The following is a 19,497-nucleotide window of genomic DNA, read 5'->3' on the forward strand; positions in this document are numbered from 1 at the left end:
GCTGCTTCCACCTTTTGATCACCTCACGTTTATCCGTCAGGAAGCTCCCGTCCTTATTCCTGCAGATTTCGGCTTGCGGCCGGCACCAGAACGGCACAGCAGTTCCATTTCCTCGCACTCCGCTTCTTCCAGGCGGCGCTTTTTCCCCCGGAAGAGACGGGTCTGCTGCTTCCGCTTCTGTTTTTATCGCTCCACATTCTGTCGGGTTCCATGCAGCAGCATTACCTCCCGCGCTGCGTCCTTCTCCACCAGAACCGCTCTGCACTCCTCGTCGAACCAATCGTTCCGTCGACTACTTTCTACGTACCCGATGGTGCTCTCGGTTGCGTTGTTGATGGCTGCTTTGACTGTACTCCAGCAGTCCTCTAGCTAGAGTTTAGAGGGGCCACATCGAGCTCATCCTCGTCTGGCAACGCTGTCTCGAGATTCTGCGCGTATGCTGAGGCGGCATTCGGTTGCTTTAGCCACTCTATGTTGTACCGTGGTGGTCGCCGGTACCGTACATTATTAATGACGGAATGTTTTGGGCGCAGTTTGACCATCACCAGATGTCCTGACGTTAATAATGTCGGAGAAGGGTCGTCCATCAATCAGAACGTGGTCGATTTGCGATTCCGTGTTGTGGTGAACTCCAGGTGTAACGATACGGGAGGCAGTGCTGGAAGAAGGTGCTACGAATAGCCATGTTCTTGAAGGCGGCGAAATCGATAAGGTGTAGACTATTATTGTTTGTCAGCTGGTGGGCGCTGAAGCACAGATTTCATGTGCGAGTTCAAAATTTTGATTTTGATGCGTCGACTAATCTGCTTGGTTTTCTATACATTTCTCAAACCTGCTAAAGCAGCCCTCGCCTTCTTGTTCCGTACACCTTTCTCGATCTTGGTGCCGCCATCGGCCGCTATTTGACTACCAAGATATTGGAAGCTTTCAACATTCTTTACTGCTTGCCCAGCTACTGTGAAGCTGGAAGCGTTGACCATGTTTCCATCCAAGGATTTGTTCTTGTTGACGACGTAGATGGTAAGACATGTCACCGAGGAGCGATCGGCAAAACCATCGAGCTTACTCTGCACATCAGAGCGCCGTTGAGCTGAGAGAAGTCATTTAGGTGCTCGATGGTAATGGGCTGCCACAACAATCCACGATGGTTCGCACCTATCAGAATCAGGATCAGGACAGTATTGGTGATAATATACTTCATTGCCTCACTCCAGCAATACGGATGGGATCGGACAAGACACCGTTGAGCAGTACTCTGCACGAAAATGCCTTATACTGTGCTTCAATGAGGCTGATCATCTACCGTATTGGTAGTACATCTACCAATTTAAAATAGTAAAAGAAATCAACTTTCCAATATCCATTTTCGATTTAGTTTTTATCGTAGAATATGATCCTAGCTGCTGTCTTGTTGATCTTAAGCAGTAAAGATCCTCAATATTCGACAGTGGTTGATTTCCATCATTCACCAGCATAGTAAAACTGAGGTGGTTACCAAAGTACAGCTTCTACCTTTCAATAAGTAAAGTAATTAGAGTAAATCCAGAAGTTGGTAGGCAAATAATATTCAAAAACATTTCACCTGTAATAAGTTCCAAAGGTTGTAAAGAATATGATGAAAACAAGAAAGTTTATCAATATCGTTTTCTGTAATCGTTTTTTATTATTAATTATGATTTCTAACATTGGCGCTTCTCATTGCTCTCCATAGGGTTTTCCGCGGCACAAAGCCAGCTCAGACGCCAGTATGAGACCAACCGTCGCACCTCGGTAGTAGCCACTCGTGACAGGGAAGGCCCCCAGAGGGTTCTCCCGCCACGGGAACCAGTTCGAGCCGCCCCAGTAGCATCGGAAGAAATTGATCCGGAACTGTCGGAAAATTGTCCGGAGCCCAATGGATACTTTGCCGATGCCGAGCAGTGCGACAAATACTACGCTTGTCGTGACGGGCAAATCACCGAAAAGCTGTGCCCCGATGGCATGGTGTTCAACGATTACGACATCGACCAGGAGAAGTGTGATCTGCCGTTCAATATCGATTGTAGCAAACGACCGAAATTGCGTAAGTCGTCCAGCCGCTAATTAGTTGACCATATGGTTGAAATAATTGCTCGTCAATTTCAGAAACGCCCATCCCATCCCTGCACTGTCCCCGGTTGAATGGATACTTTGCCAGCGAAACGGGAGCATGCGACAAATTTTTCTACTGTGTGGATGGTAAGTTCAACATGATTACCTGCCCGGCCGGGCTAGTGTTCAACCCAAAGACCGGCATCTGCACGTGGCCCGATGAGGCTGGCAAGAGCGGATGCTCATCGGAGGATGTGTTCAAATTCACCTGCCCGAAAGTGAACGAAACCGTTGCCGTGACCCACCCCAGGTATGCCGATCCCGACGATTGCCAATTCTTCTACGTGTGCATCAATGGGGAAACACCCCGTCGCAATGGTTGCAAATTGGGGCAGGCTTTCGATGATGCTGCCAAACACTGCGAATGGGCTCGCAAGGTTCCGGAATGGTAATTCTTTTTTTTTTAATTCTGAAAAACATTGTTTTCTTAAAAGGGTGTTTTCTTTTCCATTAGTGCTGATTGGTATAAGGATAGACTGACGGACGCCCAGCTGGATGAGCTGGAAAACCCACCAACGACTAAGGCTCCCGCCTCGAAGGGGCCATCGAAGGTGTCACGTCGCCGACCTTCCAAGCGACCGAAACTGGAAGATGAAGAGGAGTAATAAGTAACACTGCCAAATTTCAGTTTCTTCTTCCAAAATACTCAAAATTAAATACTCTTTTCTTCTGTGTCTTGAGGTTAAGACTATCAGTACTGTAATTTATTGATTTCTTTTACCTGTAGAAAATATGCCCAATAAAAGTATATTGTATAGATGTATTCAAGACCGGATGTTTCATATGTTATTATGTAAGTGCTAATCCCTACACCCAAGCGGTGAAACTTGCTCCTAGGTCAATAGAAAATGTGTGATCGCAAAAGGACTGAGAAGCATGGATCAGAATGATATGCGGAGGTTTCATGCAGCTATCAATAATGCGTGGCACAATACCGCACCCTTGCCTACATTTGCACGCAGTCTAACAATCAATAATGGTGGCAGTCAGTTGAAATGGTCACTTCGAAAATTTGTTGAATGGTAACAACGAAGGTGTGCCCTGAACAAGATTAGCATACTTGATGACGGTTGAGCAGGGGAACCAAAAACAACTTATCTGTTCATTGATTATAAAACTGCATACGATTCAGTGTACAGAATGAGTTTTGGCAGATAATGTTAGAACATGGTTTTCCGGTGAAACTAATGAGGCTGCCACATGCAATGCTGGATAAGTGATTCTGTAGCTACGATGTAGCTATATCAAGATAGGGGGATTAGGGGCATAATGGACACCCGGGGCGAAATGGACACCCCTGTTTTTGCCGAAACCGTTGACTTTTATGTAAAACTTTTAATGCATAAGTCTAAAGGAATAAGTCATTGTTCTATTTTTCAAAAGTACCATTTATATTCCTTCAAAATAACCAAAATATCATTGAAATTGAAGTATGCTTTTCATATGGTGGATTTCTTATAATTTCGAAGCAGCAGCAAATAAGGTATTGTGAGTGTTTTAGTGTGTCCACCATAAAAACAAGTGAATTGTTAGCTTATCTACATGTATACGCAGATTTAGCAATGGATGAAGTATTACATTACAGGTGTCCATTTCGCCCCGTACCTTTCCTGCCAGCCCCAAAAACACACGGTTTACAATTCACTATTTCTTCACAATAATGACATTCTACCTGCTGCAAATTATTGAAATACGTAGGAAACAAGTTAAACTTGTAAGCCAACTGATAATATGTTAAGTTTTTGTCTGTTATACAGGCCTAACATACTCATTTGCTTAGGGTGTCCATTATGCCCCTAATCCCCCTACGTAAGTATTAATCCACCAGTATTCAGATCGTGTTATTGTAATTATAATACCTTCTCACGTGAAAAAATGTATCAATATTTCAACACAATTTACTGACATAATCGTTTTTATTATACCAATTCGTCTAGGAATATATTCTCAATTATCACATTATCGAACAATTTTGCATTCGAAACGAAAAGAAAATTGATTACTTTATTCCAATGCAAAGCAATTGTGCTGCTAACCCAAATACAAATATCAATAAATCCGGCAGAAGCTTCCCCACTCCGATATATATTCATCACCACGAATAAACGAAATCCTACTGATCCCACCACGTCGTCCTACATTCTAGATGTGCGAAAGCTGGCAATCCTCCTTTCGACAAAACCTACTACCACACAAAAATGCTCGAACAGAACTTCGGCCATAAAATTCATTCAATAGCATAGCACCCTTCCGCCCCGTCCCCAAGTGCCCCCCATAAATCTTTCGTTCCGCATCTAGATCAGTACCTCATTGCTCTCTAATTCAATTTTGGGTGCTAAAAGTTAAGCTCCCCCGGCGGGTCGCTTTTCTTGGTTTCCATCATGATGGCTCACAGCCTCAGCCGAGCGGATCCCTGCGTTTCCCTGCGCCACACGGACACAGTATCTGCCGTTGAACTTTCTATACATTAGGACTGCTGCAGCCAGCCAGCAGCAGTGCGAAATCCTTTTATTGCCCGACCCTATTCCAGATGTGAAGGATGAGATTATATACCTATTTGCTCTGATTTCGTTTATCTGCTGCATAAAAGTCTGAACGCGCTGACAGTCAAAAAGTATTAGAATGAAAATTTGTGTTCTTTGGGGGTATGAAGACGAGACTGGTAGGTAGCTCAACTGCGAGGAGAGCGAGTTGCTGCATTCACGGCAATTCTATGGCAAGGCTGTGCTCGCAATCGTTCAGTTTTGGCAGTTTCCGGATTAGGCGATTTCTAGCATATTTTCAGAGATTCAATGCAAGGTAACGAAGACACACTTTAACACTTCAACTCATTGAAGTAAAGAAAATAATTCACAAATAATGGAATTCTTGTTAAAATCCTGGAATTCACCTGAAGGAATTTTTTGACGAATCCAAAAAGAAATGTCAGGAGGAATTTTTGAAGCAATTTCTAGAAAAGTTCCTGGTGCATTTGCTAGAGAAGGGAGGGAGCAGCAGGAGAACTGCGAAAAAGTTTTCCATGACTGGAAATTTTATAGGAAACTTGTTTGAGAAATTCCAAGAGAAATTTCTGTAGAAATTTCTACACAAAACTTGGAAGGAGACCCTTGGTGGAGTTCTTGAAGAAATCCTAGGATAAGTCCTACAACAACCGTTGGAGGAAACCCTTCAGGTATTCTTGAGTGAAATTCTGAAACAGTCCCTTGACAAACTTTTGGAAGAATCCCTGAAGGACTTTTTAGAGGTAAACTCTCAAAACATCCCTGAACAAATTCCGAGAGGAATTTCTGCAGGGATTCTTGAAAAAATCAATGGATAACTTCTTGAAGCAATTCTTGGAGAAAACAGATCAGCATATACCTATACCTGAAACAATCGCCGGACAAATTTCAGAAGGAATTCCTTTGCAGGAGCTGCAGAGGACAGGAGCTGCAGAGGGTATTCGCGGAGAAATTCATTCCTGCCTGAACAAATCCGTAGATGAACTCCTAAAATATATCTCCATGATAATTGTGAAAAAAAAAATCCTGGATGACTTTTTGGAGAAGTGCCTGGCTTCCATATGCATCCCACTAAAATTATCTTAAGGATTTCCAATACAAATCACTGGTGGAATACATCTAGAAATCTTTGAAGTAATTTAGAAAAAGCTTCTGGTAACCCTGGAGAAATTCTTGGGTGCATCTCTGGAAAAGATAATGGTAGGATTTCTGAAATTTCTAATGGAACCCCTGAATAAATTTTTGAATTCCTGGATGAACCTGTGGAGGACTTCCTGAAGAAATTACTGTAGGAATTCCTGCAGAAATGCCTGGAGGAAACAATTCTGGAGGAATTTTCGGATGAATTCCTGGAAGGATCTCTGGAGGAATATCTGAAAGTATACCTAAAGGAATTCCTGAAGGAATCCCGTGAGAAATTCCTGGATAAATTCTTGGAGCAATCCCTACAGGAAGTTCTGAAGGAATAACTGGAATAATCCCTAGGATAATTGTGGAAGGAATCCCTGGAGATATTAGGGTAGAAATCTCGTGAGGAATTCCTCGAAGAATTCCTAGAGGAATTTCTGAACGACTTCCTGGAGGAATTTCTGGAGTAATTCCTAGAGAATATAATGGAGGAACCCTAAAAGCAATTCCTGGAGGAATCTTTGGAAGAAGTTCTAGAAGAATGGCCGGAGGAACTTCTGGACAAATTCCTGGTGCAACTCCTGGAAGAATTCCTGGAGGAATCCCTGGATCAATTTCAGGAGGAATTCTGGGAGGAATTCTTGAAGGAATCGCTAGAAGAGTTCTGGAAATAATTGCTAAAGAAATTTTTGGAGATATTCTTAGAGAAATTTTAGGAGGAATTCCTGAAGGAATCCTTTGGAGAAATCCTGAAGAGATACCTGGAGGAATTCCTGGAGGAATCTCTGGAGAAATTCCTGGAGAAATCCCTGGAGAAATCTCTGGAGGAATATCTGGAGGATTTTTTGGAGAAATTTCTGGAGGAATCTCTGGAGGAATCCCTGGAGGAATTTCTGGAGGAACCCCTGGAGGAATATCTGGAGGTATTTCAGGAGGAATTCCTTGAAGCCAGAGGAATCTCTAGAGGATCTCCTGGAGGAATCTTTATTGGAATTCCTAGAGGAACCCCTTGCAGAAATTCCTGGGAGAATCATCAAGGAATCCCTGCGGGAATTCCCTGAAAAATCCTTGGAATAACTCCCGAAAGAATCTCTGCAGAATTCCTTTGATGAATTCCTAAAGGAATCCCTAGACGAGGAACGAAAAAATGTCTGAAGAAATCCCAGGAGGAAGTACTGGAGAAATCGCAGAAAGAATTCTTGGGGAAATCCTGAAGAATTCTTAAAACGAGTTCGCGGAGGAATGCCTGAAGGAATCCCTGTAGCAATTCCTGAAGGAATCTCTGGAGAAACCTCAGCAAGAATCCGGGAAGCAATTCCAAGAAGAATTCCGGAGGTAATCCCTAAACGATTCATGGAGGAACCCCTGGATTAATTTTCGGAGAATTTTTTGATAGAATTACAGGAGGAATTCCTGAAGAAACCCCAAGAAGAGTTGCTGAAGGAATCATTGGAGGATTTTTTTTTAATTACCTCTGGAGTTGTTCCTGAAAGTCTAACAGAAGGAATTCTTGGAGGAATACCTGGAGGAATTCCTGAAGAAATACCTATGAGGAATCATGGAAACAATCCCATGAGGAATTCCTTAGGAAATCCAATGAGAGCTATTTTAACGAACTTCTGGGAAAGTTTCTGTAGGGATCCCTATAAAAAGTCTGAAAAAAGTCCATGTCTGCATTAATTTCTGGACGAATTATTGAAATAATCCTTGGATGGATTCCTACAGAATTGTTAGTACCGTAAGGTGGCCATACACCGCTTGTTTCATACGATTTGAATTCAAAGCATGTGAAACGAGCGGCGAATGGGGCATGATCGGCCGCTACAGGAAGTCCTGAAGAAATTACTGGAGGAATCCCTAGGAGAATTGTGGAAGGAATCCCCGGAGAATTATCGGTTGAATTTCATGGGAAATTCCTTGAAGAATTCCTAGAGGAATTTCTGATCGACTTCCTGGAGGAATTTCTGGAGGGATCCCTGGGGGACTTCTTTGAGAAATCTCTGGAGAATATAATGGAGAAATCTCTAAAGGAATTCCTGGAGGAATCTTTGGAGGAAATCCTGGAGGAATGGCTGGAAGAACTTCTGGACACATTCCTGGTGGAATCCCTGTTAAAATTCCTGATGCAATTCCTGGAAGAATTCTGGGAGGAATTCTTGGAGGAATCCCTAAAAGAGTTATGGAAGGAATCCCAGGAAAAATTTCGGAAGAAATTGCTAAAGAAATTCCTGGAGGAGCTATTAGAGGAATTTCTGGAGAAATTGCTGGTGGAATCCAGAGAATAATTTCTGGAGGAATTCCTGGAGGAATCCTTGAGAGAAATCCTGAAGGAATCCCTGGAGGAATTCCTGGAGAAATCTCTGGAGGGAACCCTGGAGGAATCTCTGGAGGAATATCCAGAGGAATTTTTGGAGAAATCCCTGAAGGAAATTCTGAAAGTATTTTAGGAGAAATTCCTTGAAGCCAGATGAATCTCTAGAGGATCTCCTGGAGGAATCTTTATTGGAATTCCTAGAGGAATCTCTAGAGGAATTTCTGAAGGAACCCCTGCAGAAATTCCTGGGAGTATCATAAAGGAATCCCTGCAGGTATTCCCTGAGAAATCCTCGAAATAATTCCCGAAGGAATCTCTGGAGGATTCCTTTGATGAATTCCTAAAGGAATCCTTAGACGAGGAATCCCTAGGAAAAATGTCTGAAGAAATCCCAGGAGGAAGTACTGGAGAAATTGCAGAAAGAGTTCTTGCGGAAATCCTGAAGGAATCTAAAAACGAGTTCGTGGAGGAACACCTGGACAAATCCCTGTTGTTATCTCTGGAGAATCCTCAGGAAGAATCCGGGAAGCAATTCCAAGAAGAATTCCCAAGGCAATCCCTAAACAGTTCCTGAAGGAAGCCCTTGATTAATTTTTGGAAAAGTTTTTGATAGACTAACTGGAGGAATTCCTGAAAAAATCGCGCAAGAAGAGTTGACGAAGGAATCATTGGAGGATTTTTTAGAATTACCTCTGGAGTTGTTTCTGAAAGTCTCACCGAAAGAATTCTTGTAGGAATACCTGGAGGAATTCCTCAAGAAACCCCTAAGAGGAGTCAAGGAAACAATCCCATGAGGGATTCCTCAGTGAAATCCCAGGAGAGCTATTTTAACCAACTCCTGGAATAGTTTCTGTAGGGACCCCTAGAAAAAGTCTGAAAGAATCCATGTCTGCAGTAATTTTTGGACGAAATATTGAAATAATCCTTGGATGGACTCCTACAGAATTTTTAGTACCGTAAAGTTGCCATTCACCGCTCGTGTCATACGATTTGAATTCAAATTGCATGAGCGGTAAATGGCGACCTCACGGTATAAAATTTAAGGAATTCTTGGAACAATTTTAAAATAATCTCTAGTAAAATTCCTGAAAGAACTCTTAAAAAAAATCCTACAGAAATTAAAGGGATTCCAGATGAAATTATTGGAACAATCTCTAGAAGATTTTTTGAAGAATTATACGGAAAAATTTCTGAAGAAATCTCTGAAAGAATAAGGTGGGGCGGGGCAAGATGGGTCACCTTAGGATGGATCACCATAACTTTGTAAATACAAATCGTATTGGTTTGTATTCGTCCGCTATTCTTTAATACACTAGTTAGCTATGCTAAAAGTCGATAAAAAGTTCATTAAATACGAAATATGATGTTAAATAAGCAGTTTTAAAAAGTGATCGAATTTGTGCCGTGAAAAAAGTGCGGGGCAAGATGTAAGTAATTCACATTTTCTCAACGAAAAACGCCAAAATATAAGATTTGTTCCGCATTCATACACTCCCGTTCAAAAGTTTGGGGTCACCCCCTCAAAAACATGTCATTTTTTTAGGCCCATATCTCCGCCAATTTGCGTCCGATTTCGAAACCCTAGGTTTCATTCAAAAGATAATAAGTCAAAGAAACTTTGAACATGATTTAAAAGAAACTTTTTCAAAAAATTTGTATGTAAACTTAACCCAAAGTTGCCAAATTTTCTAAAAAATGAATATATACTTACGGCAGTGTCGCTGGAAGTTGGGTCGACCAAATTTTAAGATGAGAGCGGTAATATGACCCATTTTCTATTAGCTTTCAACTGCTTTTTACAGAACTTAGCTAAACAATCTAGAAAAAAAGTTATTAAGTAAATTAATCCTTGATGTCATCGACCAAAAGTTTGGGGTCACCCCTCAATATGATGTATCGGCCAAAAGTTTGGGGTCACTTTCGTAAAACATGGAAAAGTGATTTGGTGATATCTTCGTCATCTATAGTTCAATTTTAATTATTTTTGGCTCATTTCAAACATAATTAACTAAATTTACGTTTGATGTCTTCAACTTAACGTATTTAACGATTTTTGTATATAAAAATGTTATGTAAAGTTAGCACATTTCACCACGCTTCAAAAAATGAGGCAACTTTACGTAAAGTTTTAGTATGTAAATTTCAACAAATATGTGTGGTTCAATGTCTATGAAGTAAGTATCATTCATTTTGTTTCAAATAAGCCAAGAAGAATTAAAATTGAATGAAAGATGACAAAGATATCAACAAATCACTTTTCCATGTTTTACGATAGTGACCCCAAACTTTTGGTCGATGACATGAAAAGTTAATTTACTTAATAACTTTTTTTTCTAGATTTTTTAGCTAATTTCTGTAAAAAGCAGTTGAAAGCTAATAGAAAATGGGTTATATTACCGCTCTCATATTAAAATTTGGTCGACCCCATTTCCAGCGACACTGCCGTAAGTTTATATTCATTTTTTAGAAAATTTGGCAACTTTGGGTTAAGTTTACATACAAAATTTTTTGAAAAAGTTTCTTTTAAATCATGTTCAAAGTTTCTTTGACTTATTATCTTTTGAATGAAACCTAGGGTTTTGAAATCGGACACAAATTGGCGAAGATATGGGCCTAAAAAAATGACATGTTTTTGAGGGGGTGACCCCAAACTTTTGAACGGGAGTGTATATGCTCCATATCCATACTGAGTAAACAAGAGCTACTAGTAAACATTTTATAAATTTATTTGGAATATAAAAAACTTAACGATTTGAGTGGTCCTAAAGCGACTTGAAAATCGGTGTTTTCACTAAAAAATTATCATAATTTTATGTTATAATTTTGAGCGTTCATTCCGCTTGATTGAAGTCATTTATGAAATAGTCTTGTAAATAAAAAATAAATAACTTTTGAACGCTCCAAAAATACGTTCAAAATTAAAGGTGACCCATCTTGCCCCGCGGCCATTTATATGGAGATTATATGGAATGTATCGCATAAGAAAAATGGCTACAAACCATTTTATTTTTCATTTCCAATGAGAGTGAATAATTTTTCAATCAATGCCCCAAACTTTTGTGTATTCATGCTGGTCATCTAACAATCTAATGCGCCCGAAAATGGCAGTGACCCATCTTGCCCCGCCCCACCCTACCTACCTGTGAAAATATTTTAAAGAATCTTTGGCCAAATTCCTATGGGAATCCTTGAAGAAATTTATAAAGCATCGTCGAAGAAAGCACCGGAACAATCACTAGAGGAACCTCTAAAAATATCCCATGAGAAATTCCCGGAGGAATATCTAGAGAGTAATTTTCGAAGGAATCGCTGAACGAAGCAATGGGAAATTTCCTGGAGGAATTCTTCGATGTATTCCTGCAGAAGGATTAGTAAAAATTGCTGAATAAAATGCAGCAAAAAGAAATTCATGAACATTTTTTTTGGAACAAGCTCTGAAACAATCACGGAACCCCACAAACGTCCGTGAAGAGTAATTCAAAAATTCAGGAGAAAATTCAGAAATTTTGATTTAATAATTATTGATATAATCCTAAATTAATAAAATCTAGAATAAAATAGTTCCTGTTTTGAGCTAATTTTTCTGGTACTCTGATAATCTTGAGTAGGCTCAAATCAAAGAAAAAACTATGTCGGCCAGGGGTTCTAAAGTTACTTATCTGTAAATCGTTTCTGGCTCTTTATTGTATGGCTACATTCTTCGATATTCGCCATTCTTTGCACTTGCTTCTTCCTTTTATTGGCCACTATTTCCTTCTGCTTCAAGCACGGTCCGTTGTTTTCTTTGTCTTTACTTTAGCACTCGTTACACTTTCTTTCACCACTTTCTTTGTTCTTTGTTCGTTCTTTACTCTTATGTCTTCCGTTCCAAATCTTTTTCCTTCTTTCCTCCTTCTTCCTTCTTCTTTTTTCCTCCTTCCTCATTCTCCTTTTTTCGTTGTCGACTTCTCTTTCTTGTCTTTTCGTCCAAACAGTAGTAGATTTTGATCAGCGAGATATGTACCGATTAGGAAGAGACGAGGAACTAGACGTCTTCCTCCCCACAGCCACCCTCGTGTCCGGGTTCCGTGTTTTCACCAGGAATTTCTTCCGATATCCCTCCAGGAATTTGTCTTGAGATTCTTCTGAGAAGAAGGTTCTATTGAGATTCTCCCGGGCATAATGGGATTGCAGCAGGAGCTCCTTCTGAGAATCTTCCAGGTCAGGTGTTTAAACATAATCCAAACAAAAGTTCGTTTCAACAACCATTTTAAAGCAGCCTTCATTTGAACAAAAGCTGAGCACAAGATGTACAATTCTTTATTCAGCCCCTAAACATCTAATTTTGGTGATTTTATCCAACCTTAAACTGGTGTCAGGTTTATTAAAAGGCTGACTAAAAGCTTAATATACATATACTTAGTCAGCAATCAATTAAATTTATTGAATTTGGTTTAAAAAGTAAAAAAAAACCCTAATTAATCCACCTAGCGGTGATGGTGCCTTTCTCGTGCTTTAAAATATCCTTTCAACAAAACTCGAGCGACATGTTGATGGCATTGACATAAATACAAAATGAAAACTGCTGGCTAAATCTACTCAATATGGATACATTTTATATTAGCATGATATCCAATATTCAGGAAATATAAGACAACGATCCAAAACTCAAACCAAACAAGTGTCATGAAGCCGCAAAATTTTGAAACGTCATTTCAGATTTTCCAGTCATCATTTTATGACTCCGGATATCTACCTCAACTAAACTAACCGCCATCTTGAATATTGAGACACCATCTTGGATGTTCTGGTATTCATTTTTGGACTCTGCACCTAAAATTACATAAAATAGTCGCCGTATTGAATTTTGGCATGTCGTTTATGATTTTCTGGTTACCAGTTTTGGACGAAGACCGGCATTCTTCCCCATTCAACTTACCTTACCGGTCAGGCTAAGGCCGGGGTGGCCTCTGCTGTACATAGTAGCCGCCTCCATTCCACTCGGTCCATGGCTGTTTGTCTCCAGTTCCGCACTCTGCGTAGGGTCCGCAGATCGTCCTCTACTTGGTCGACCCACCTAGCTCGCTGCGCTCCACGTCTTCTTGTACCGGTCGGATGACTCTCGAGAACCATTTTAGTCGGGTTTCTATCCGACATCCTGATGACGTGACCCGCCCACCGTAGCCTCCCGATTTTCGCGGTATGGACGATGGTTGGTTCTCCCAGCAGCTTATGCAGCTCGTGGTTCATTCGCCTTCTCCACGTCCCGTCTTCCATCTGCACTTCGCCGTAGATGGTACGCAACACCTTCCGTTCGAAAACTCCAAGGGCGCGTTGGTCCTCTGCACGTAGGGTCCATGTTTCGTGCCCATAGAGGACGACCGGTCTAATCAACGTTTTGTAGATGGTTAACTTCGTGTTACGGCGAACTTTATTCGATCGTAGAGTTCTGCGGAGTCCAAAGTAGGCACGATTTCCTGCCACAATGCGCCTCTGAATGTCTCTGCTGGTGTCGTTGTCGTCGGTCACCAGTGAGCCCAAGTACACGAATTCTTCAACCGCCTCGATTTCATCACCGTCGATATGAATTCGGGGTGGCGGGCGCGGTGATTCCTCCCTGGAGCCCTTTGCCATCATGTACTTTGTCTTCGACACATTAATGACTAATCCGATTCGCCTGGCTTCACTCTTTAGTCGGATGTACGTTTCCGCCATCGTCTCAAATTTACGAGCAATAATATCAATATCATCGGCGAAACCAAGCAGCTGAACGGACTTCGTGAAAATCGTCCCACTCGTGTTTATCCCCGCTCTTCGTATTACACCCTCCAAAGCAATGTTGAACAGCAAGCACGAAAGACCATCACCTTGCCGTAACCAGGGATGGCATGTCACGCAGAAACTGTGCCCATTTACGCTCATCTTTCACTGAACTTCTCAGTTTCATTTTTCTTCCAAAAGAGAAAGAGAAAAAACGCACAATAAAATGTACATAATTTCTCTCACGCAGAGTTTTTGTGCGGGTGATTAGAGTGCTGCGTGAGAGCAATGGAAGCCCGCAGATCATAATCCCAGTGCGCAATTTCTGCGCGCACGCAGAAAAAAACAGAACTCAGTGCACACTCAGTGTGTTCAAAGGGGTCAGTATTGTTTGAGCATTTGGTTAACCAAAAGCATGCCAGTGAGTCCAAAACCCGCTAAGGGGTCTCAAATCCTGTGATATCAGAGACAAGCAGACGTCTTAAGCTGGTGAAGAACTTACAGTTGATGGACATTTTGGTTCCAAATTCCACCAAAAGGCTGTGCTAGCAAGCTAACAAATTTTGTTTTTCAAATATGTCAGGGAAATTTGCAAATATTGCAACGAAATTTCAATCTCATATATCTCATGATCCTGATTACTTAGAGAGTTGGTGTCTTTGGCAAAGTTGTTTGGCTGGTCAAGGGCTAACCGATAATAAAACTTAATATTCAAAATTCCACCGCTAGGCGGTGCTAGTGAGTTAGCAAATTTTGTTTTTCATATATATCAAGAAAATTTGCAAAAAAATGCAACTAGCGCCGCCTAGCTGCAGAAACTTGAACCAAACGGTAATTATTCTGAAAGCCCTTGATCTACCAAACAATTTTGCCGAAGACACCATCTTTCTAAAGAATCAGAATTCTGAGATATGTGAAATGTAAAATTTGTACGCTCTCTTGCGCCACCTAGCGGTGAAATCACGAATCATACGGCCCATATTGTGAAAGCCCATGACCAGCTGAACTATTTTGCCGAAGAAACCAACTCTCTAAGTAATCAGGATCCTGAGATATATTGGATGGAAATTTTGTCAGTGTTGCATCTGCTTGTCTAAGATATCACATAAATCACAGACAAATGGATATGTGACACTAACGAAATTTCAATCTCATATATCTCATGATCCTGATTACTTAGAGAGTTGGTGTCTTCGGCAAAGTTGTTTGGCTGGTCAAGGACTAACCGATAATAAGGCTTGAGATTCAAAACTCTACCGCTAGGCGGCGCTAGAGAGCAAACAAATTTTAAATTTCGCATATCTCAGCATCCTGATTTTGTAGAAAGATGGTGTCTTCGGCAATATTGTTTAGTAGATCATGGGCTTTCAGAATAATTACCGTTTGGTTCAAGTTTCTGCAGCTAGGCGGCGCTAGTTGCAGTTTTTTGCAAATTTTCCTGATATATATGAAAAATAAAATTTGTTAACTCACTAGCACCGCCTAGCGGTGGAATTTTGAATCTTAAATTTTATTATCGGTTAGTCCTTGAACAGCCAAACAACTTTGCCGAAGACACCAACTCTCTAAGTAATCAGGATCATGAGATATATGAGATTGAAATTTCGTTAGTGTCACATACACGCTAACGCCACTCAGCACTAAAGTGCATAATTTCCAGACTACACGCTAAAACTGCTCAGCACTAAAATGTGTAAGACCTACTCATAAGTGCATAATTTCCAGACCACACAAAAATGTGTAGCAGTTACACATTCTCAAAAAACAGCTCGTACGCTCTTCTAGATGCGAAATGTTGATTTTTTTTTTGTTTTCCAAGGTCACTAGTAATCCTACCTAGATTGGCGTACAACAATTTTTGCGATTTTAACAATTTTGCGGACACTGGAGCTGATTTTGTAAATGTGCAAGGGTTACACATTTTTGGTGTAGTCTGGAAATTATGCACTTTAGTGCTGAGTGGCGTTAGCGTGTACACCAAAAATGTGTAACCCTTGCACATTTACAAAATCAGCTCCAGTATCCGCAAAATTGTTAAAATCGCAAAAATTGTTGTACGCCAATCTAGGTAGGATTACTAGTGACCTTGGAAAACAAAAAAAAAATCAACATTTCGCATCTAGGAGAGCGTACGAGCTGTTTTTTGAGAATGTGTAACTGCTACACATTTTTGTGTGGTCTGGAAATTATGCACTTATGAGTAGGTCTTACACATTTTAGTGCTGAGCAGTTTTAGCGTGTATCTATTTGTCTGTGATTTATGTGATATCTTAGACAAGCAGATGCATTTGCTACTAGACGGCGTAATAGTACTTTCATACTCCCTGTGGTACACACAGTATTGCACTGGAAGCACGACTGAGTGCGCACTCAACGAATTTTTGTGTACACATTTTCTGTGCGCACAAAATGTGCACGCAGAAACTGAAAAACATGCTTGTTCTATCATTTGTTTGAGCACTCATGTTGAGTGTGCCGCTGATCGATGTCAGAGAGTGAGCGGCTGGTTTGTGTGTGAAAAAAGTTGCGTAGTTCACCCTCGCTCTCGTTGAAAGTCGTGTGTAGAGTGTATGTTTTCTCTTCTCACGTTTCGCACTGAGGAGCATGCCATCTCTGGCCGTAACCCTTTGCAAGATTCGAAGGGACTCGAGAGTGTCCCTGATACTCGAACTACGCACATCACTCGATCCATCGTCGCCTTGATCAACCGTATCAGTTTATCCGGGAATCCGTATTCGTGCATAATCTGCCATAGCTGTTCTCGATCGATTGTATCATACGCCGATTTGAAATCGATGAACAAGTGATGTGTGGGCACGTTGTATTCGCGGCATTTCTGCAACACCTGGCGGATGGCGAACATCTGGTCCGTTGTAGCGCGTTCACCCATGAATCCAGCCTGATATTGCCCCACGAACTCTCTTGCAATCGGTGATAGACGGCGGCATAAAATTTGAGAGAGTATCTTGTAGGCAGCGCTCAGTAGTGTGATCGCGCGGTAGTTCGTGCAATCCAACTTGTCGCCCTTTTTGTAGATGGGACAAACGATACCTTCCATCCATTCCTACGGTAATACTTCCTCCTCCCAAATCTTGGTAATGACCCAGTGTAGTGCTCTCACCAGTGCTTCTCCACCGTATTTTAGAAGCTCGCTTGGTAGTTGATCTGCTCCAGCGGCTTTGTTGTTTTTCAACCGGCCAACCTCCTCCTCAATCTCTTGAAGGTCAGGGGCCGGAAGTCTTTCGTCCTGTGCACATACTCCTAGATCTGTTACCACGCCACCTTCGGTACTTGCAACGTCGCCATTGAGGTGCTCATCGTAATGCTGCCGCCACCTCTCGACCACCTCACGCTCGCTCGTGAGAATATTCCCGTGATTATCTCGGCACATGTCGGCTTGTGGCACAAAGCCTCTGCGCGAGCGATTCAGCTTCTCGTAGAACTTTCGTGTATCCTTAGCGCGGTACAGCTCTTCCATCGCTTCGCGATCTCGTTCTTCCTGCTGGCGCTTCTTCATCCGGAAGACTGAGTTCTGCCTGTTCCGCGCCTGTTTGTAACGTGCCTCATTCGCTCTCGTACGGTGTTGCAGCATTCTCGCCCATGCTGCATTCTTCTCGTTTTTCAACTGTTCACATTCGCCGTCGTACCAGTCGTTTCTGTGATTCGGAGTCGCGAAGCCTAGAGCTGCAGCCGAGGTACTACCTATGGCGGATCGGATGTCCCTCCAGCCATCTTCAAGTGTAGCTGCGCCAAGCTGCTCTTCCGTTGGTAGGGCCACTGCTAACTGCTGCGCGTAGTCTTGAGCCACTTCTACGTTACGAAGTTGCTCGATGTTGAGCCGCGGCGTTCGACTTCGACGCGTGGTGATAACTGTCGAAAGTTTTGAGCGCATGCATACAGCGACTAAGTAGTGATCCGAATCTATATTCGCACTGCGGTATGTGCGGACGTTGGTTATATCTGAGAAGAATTTACCGTCGATTAGAACGTGGTCGATTTGGTTTTCTGTTTGATGGTCGGGTGATCTCCAGGTGGCTTTGTGGATATCTTTGCGGGGGAAGAAGGTGCTTCGGACTACCATTCCACGGGAGGCTGCAAAGTTTACGCATCGCTGGCCGTTATCATTCGATACGGCGTGCAGGCTGTTTCGCCCGATTACCGGTCTGTACATTTCCTCCCTTCCTACCTGCGCGTTCATGTCGCCGACAACGATTTTCACGTCACGCGGCGAGCAACCATCGTATGTTTGCTCTAACTGCGCGTAGAACGCTTCTTTCTCGTCATCGGGTCTCCCTTCGTGTGGGCAGTGGACGTTGATGATGCTGTAGTTGAAGAAACGGCCCTTAACTCTCAACATGCACATCCTTGCGTTGATCGGCTGCCACCCGATCACACGTTGTCGCATCTTGCCCAACACTATAAATCCTGTTCCCAGTTCATTGGTGGTGCCACAGCTTTGGTAGAAGGTAGCCGCTCGATGCCCGCTTTTCCACACTTTCTGTCCAGTCCAACAAAGTTCCTGCTTCCCCATTCAAACTATAGTCATATTGCAGACCTTGTGAAACAGCGCACAGCTTGGGTTTTCTGATTACAAATTTTGAATTCTGGACATATTTTCATACAAAATATGCCCATAATGCAAGAATTATAAATCCTATAAAATAGGCACTAACTTGAATACTGGGCCATTATCTTGGACTTTGGACCTATTTTGGATACTCTGGTGGACTCCAAACAAATTTCCCATACCAAATACACTTATTTTACATAGTTTTAGAGCTCAAAATTCATTAAAACAGCCACCATCTTCTGTTTACGCGATCAAATTCTTATTTTTCCATTCAACGTTGACCAATCCTGCTATAACTTTACACCTTTGGAATCTGAAATGGTACGATTTGATGAGATCGCTTTAGTTTTGTCAATATTTTGTTCTCATACATATATGCGAACTTAGACCTATTCGTCACTGTTGTTCATACCTAATGTTTATCAGGCCATTAAACAAAGCCACGATTTAATTTTTCACATGAACGTTGGTTCTGCTACACAACAGCTAGTCTCTAATGTGATCTAAGGCTATTTTTTTGCTAACCGTTCATTAGATTATCAAAAAATCTGCGATCTGATGTGTCGTATGTATGGGTTTGGTTCATTTTTATACTTGGTAATTTCCGGTGGGATAGCCAGATCTGATTCCATGAGTCATGGACCATGACACTACCGGTTGTCCCAATTATGGTCTGAGAATATTTTATTGCTATTTATTCACCTTTACCTAATCACCGCGATTTGATATATCGCATGAATGGGTTTGCTTCTGTTTTACTTCTAACCACTTTTCTATCAGGTTGTCGATAAGTCGTGATCAGTCTTCGTTCTACTGCTCGTGTTGTGTGTAGGTAAGAGGTAACGATAGCGCACGAATGTAACAAAGCCGATTGACACCCGACTGCGGCAACGAAATGAAGGTAGTAAAAAGTGTCGAATGTTTACAAGGCTGGTCGTGATTTGATGTACCGCAACCATGGGTTTGGTTAAATTTTACATTTTACTACCCGGATCTGATTCCGGGTAACCACCGGCTAAACCAAATATGGTCTAACATTATTGTCTTGTTAACTGCTCATCGGTTAACCAAAAACGCTGCAAATTGAAGGTGTCACATGCAGGGTTTGACAATTT

General features: G+C 41.8%; 1 protein-coding gene across 1 annotated transcript in view; it reads left to right on the plus strand.

Annotated features, from left to right (window-relative positions):
* LOC109622834 (protein obstructor-E) overlaps positions 1 to 2,898 on the plus strand; it is a 28,240-nt gene extending 25,342 nt beyond the window's left edge. The window contains exons 2-4 of the mRNA XM_020077279.3: positions 1,712 to 2,062; positions 2,125 to 2,518; positions 2,585 to 2,898. Coding sequence (XP_019932838.3) covers positions 1,712 to 2,062; positions 2,125 to 2,518; positions 2,585 to 2,735 — 896 coding nt within the window. The 3' untranslated portion in view covers positions 2,736 to 2,898. The remainder of the gene's footprint in view (positions 1 to 1,711; positions 2,063 to 2,124; positions 2,519 to 2,584) is intronic.
* The last annotated feature ends 16,599 nt before the right edge of the window (positions 2,899 to 19,497 follow it).

Source organism: Aedes albopictus, chromosome 2 (genome assembly GCF_035046485.1).
Source record: "Aedes albopictus strain Foshan chromosome 2, AalbF5, whole genome shotgun sequence".
Lineage (NCBI taxonomy): Eukaryota > Metazoa > Arthropoda > Insecta > Diptera > Culicidae > Aedes > Aedes albopictus.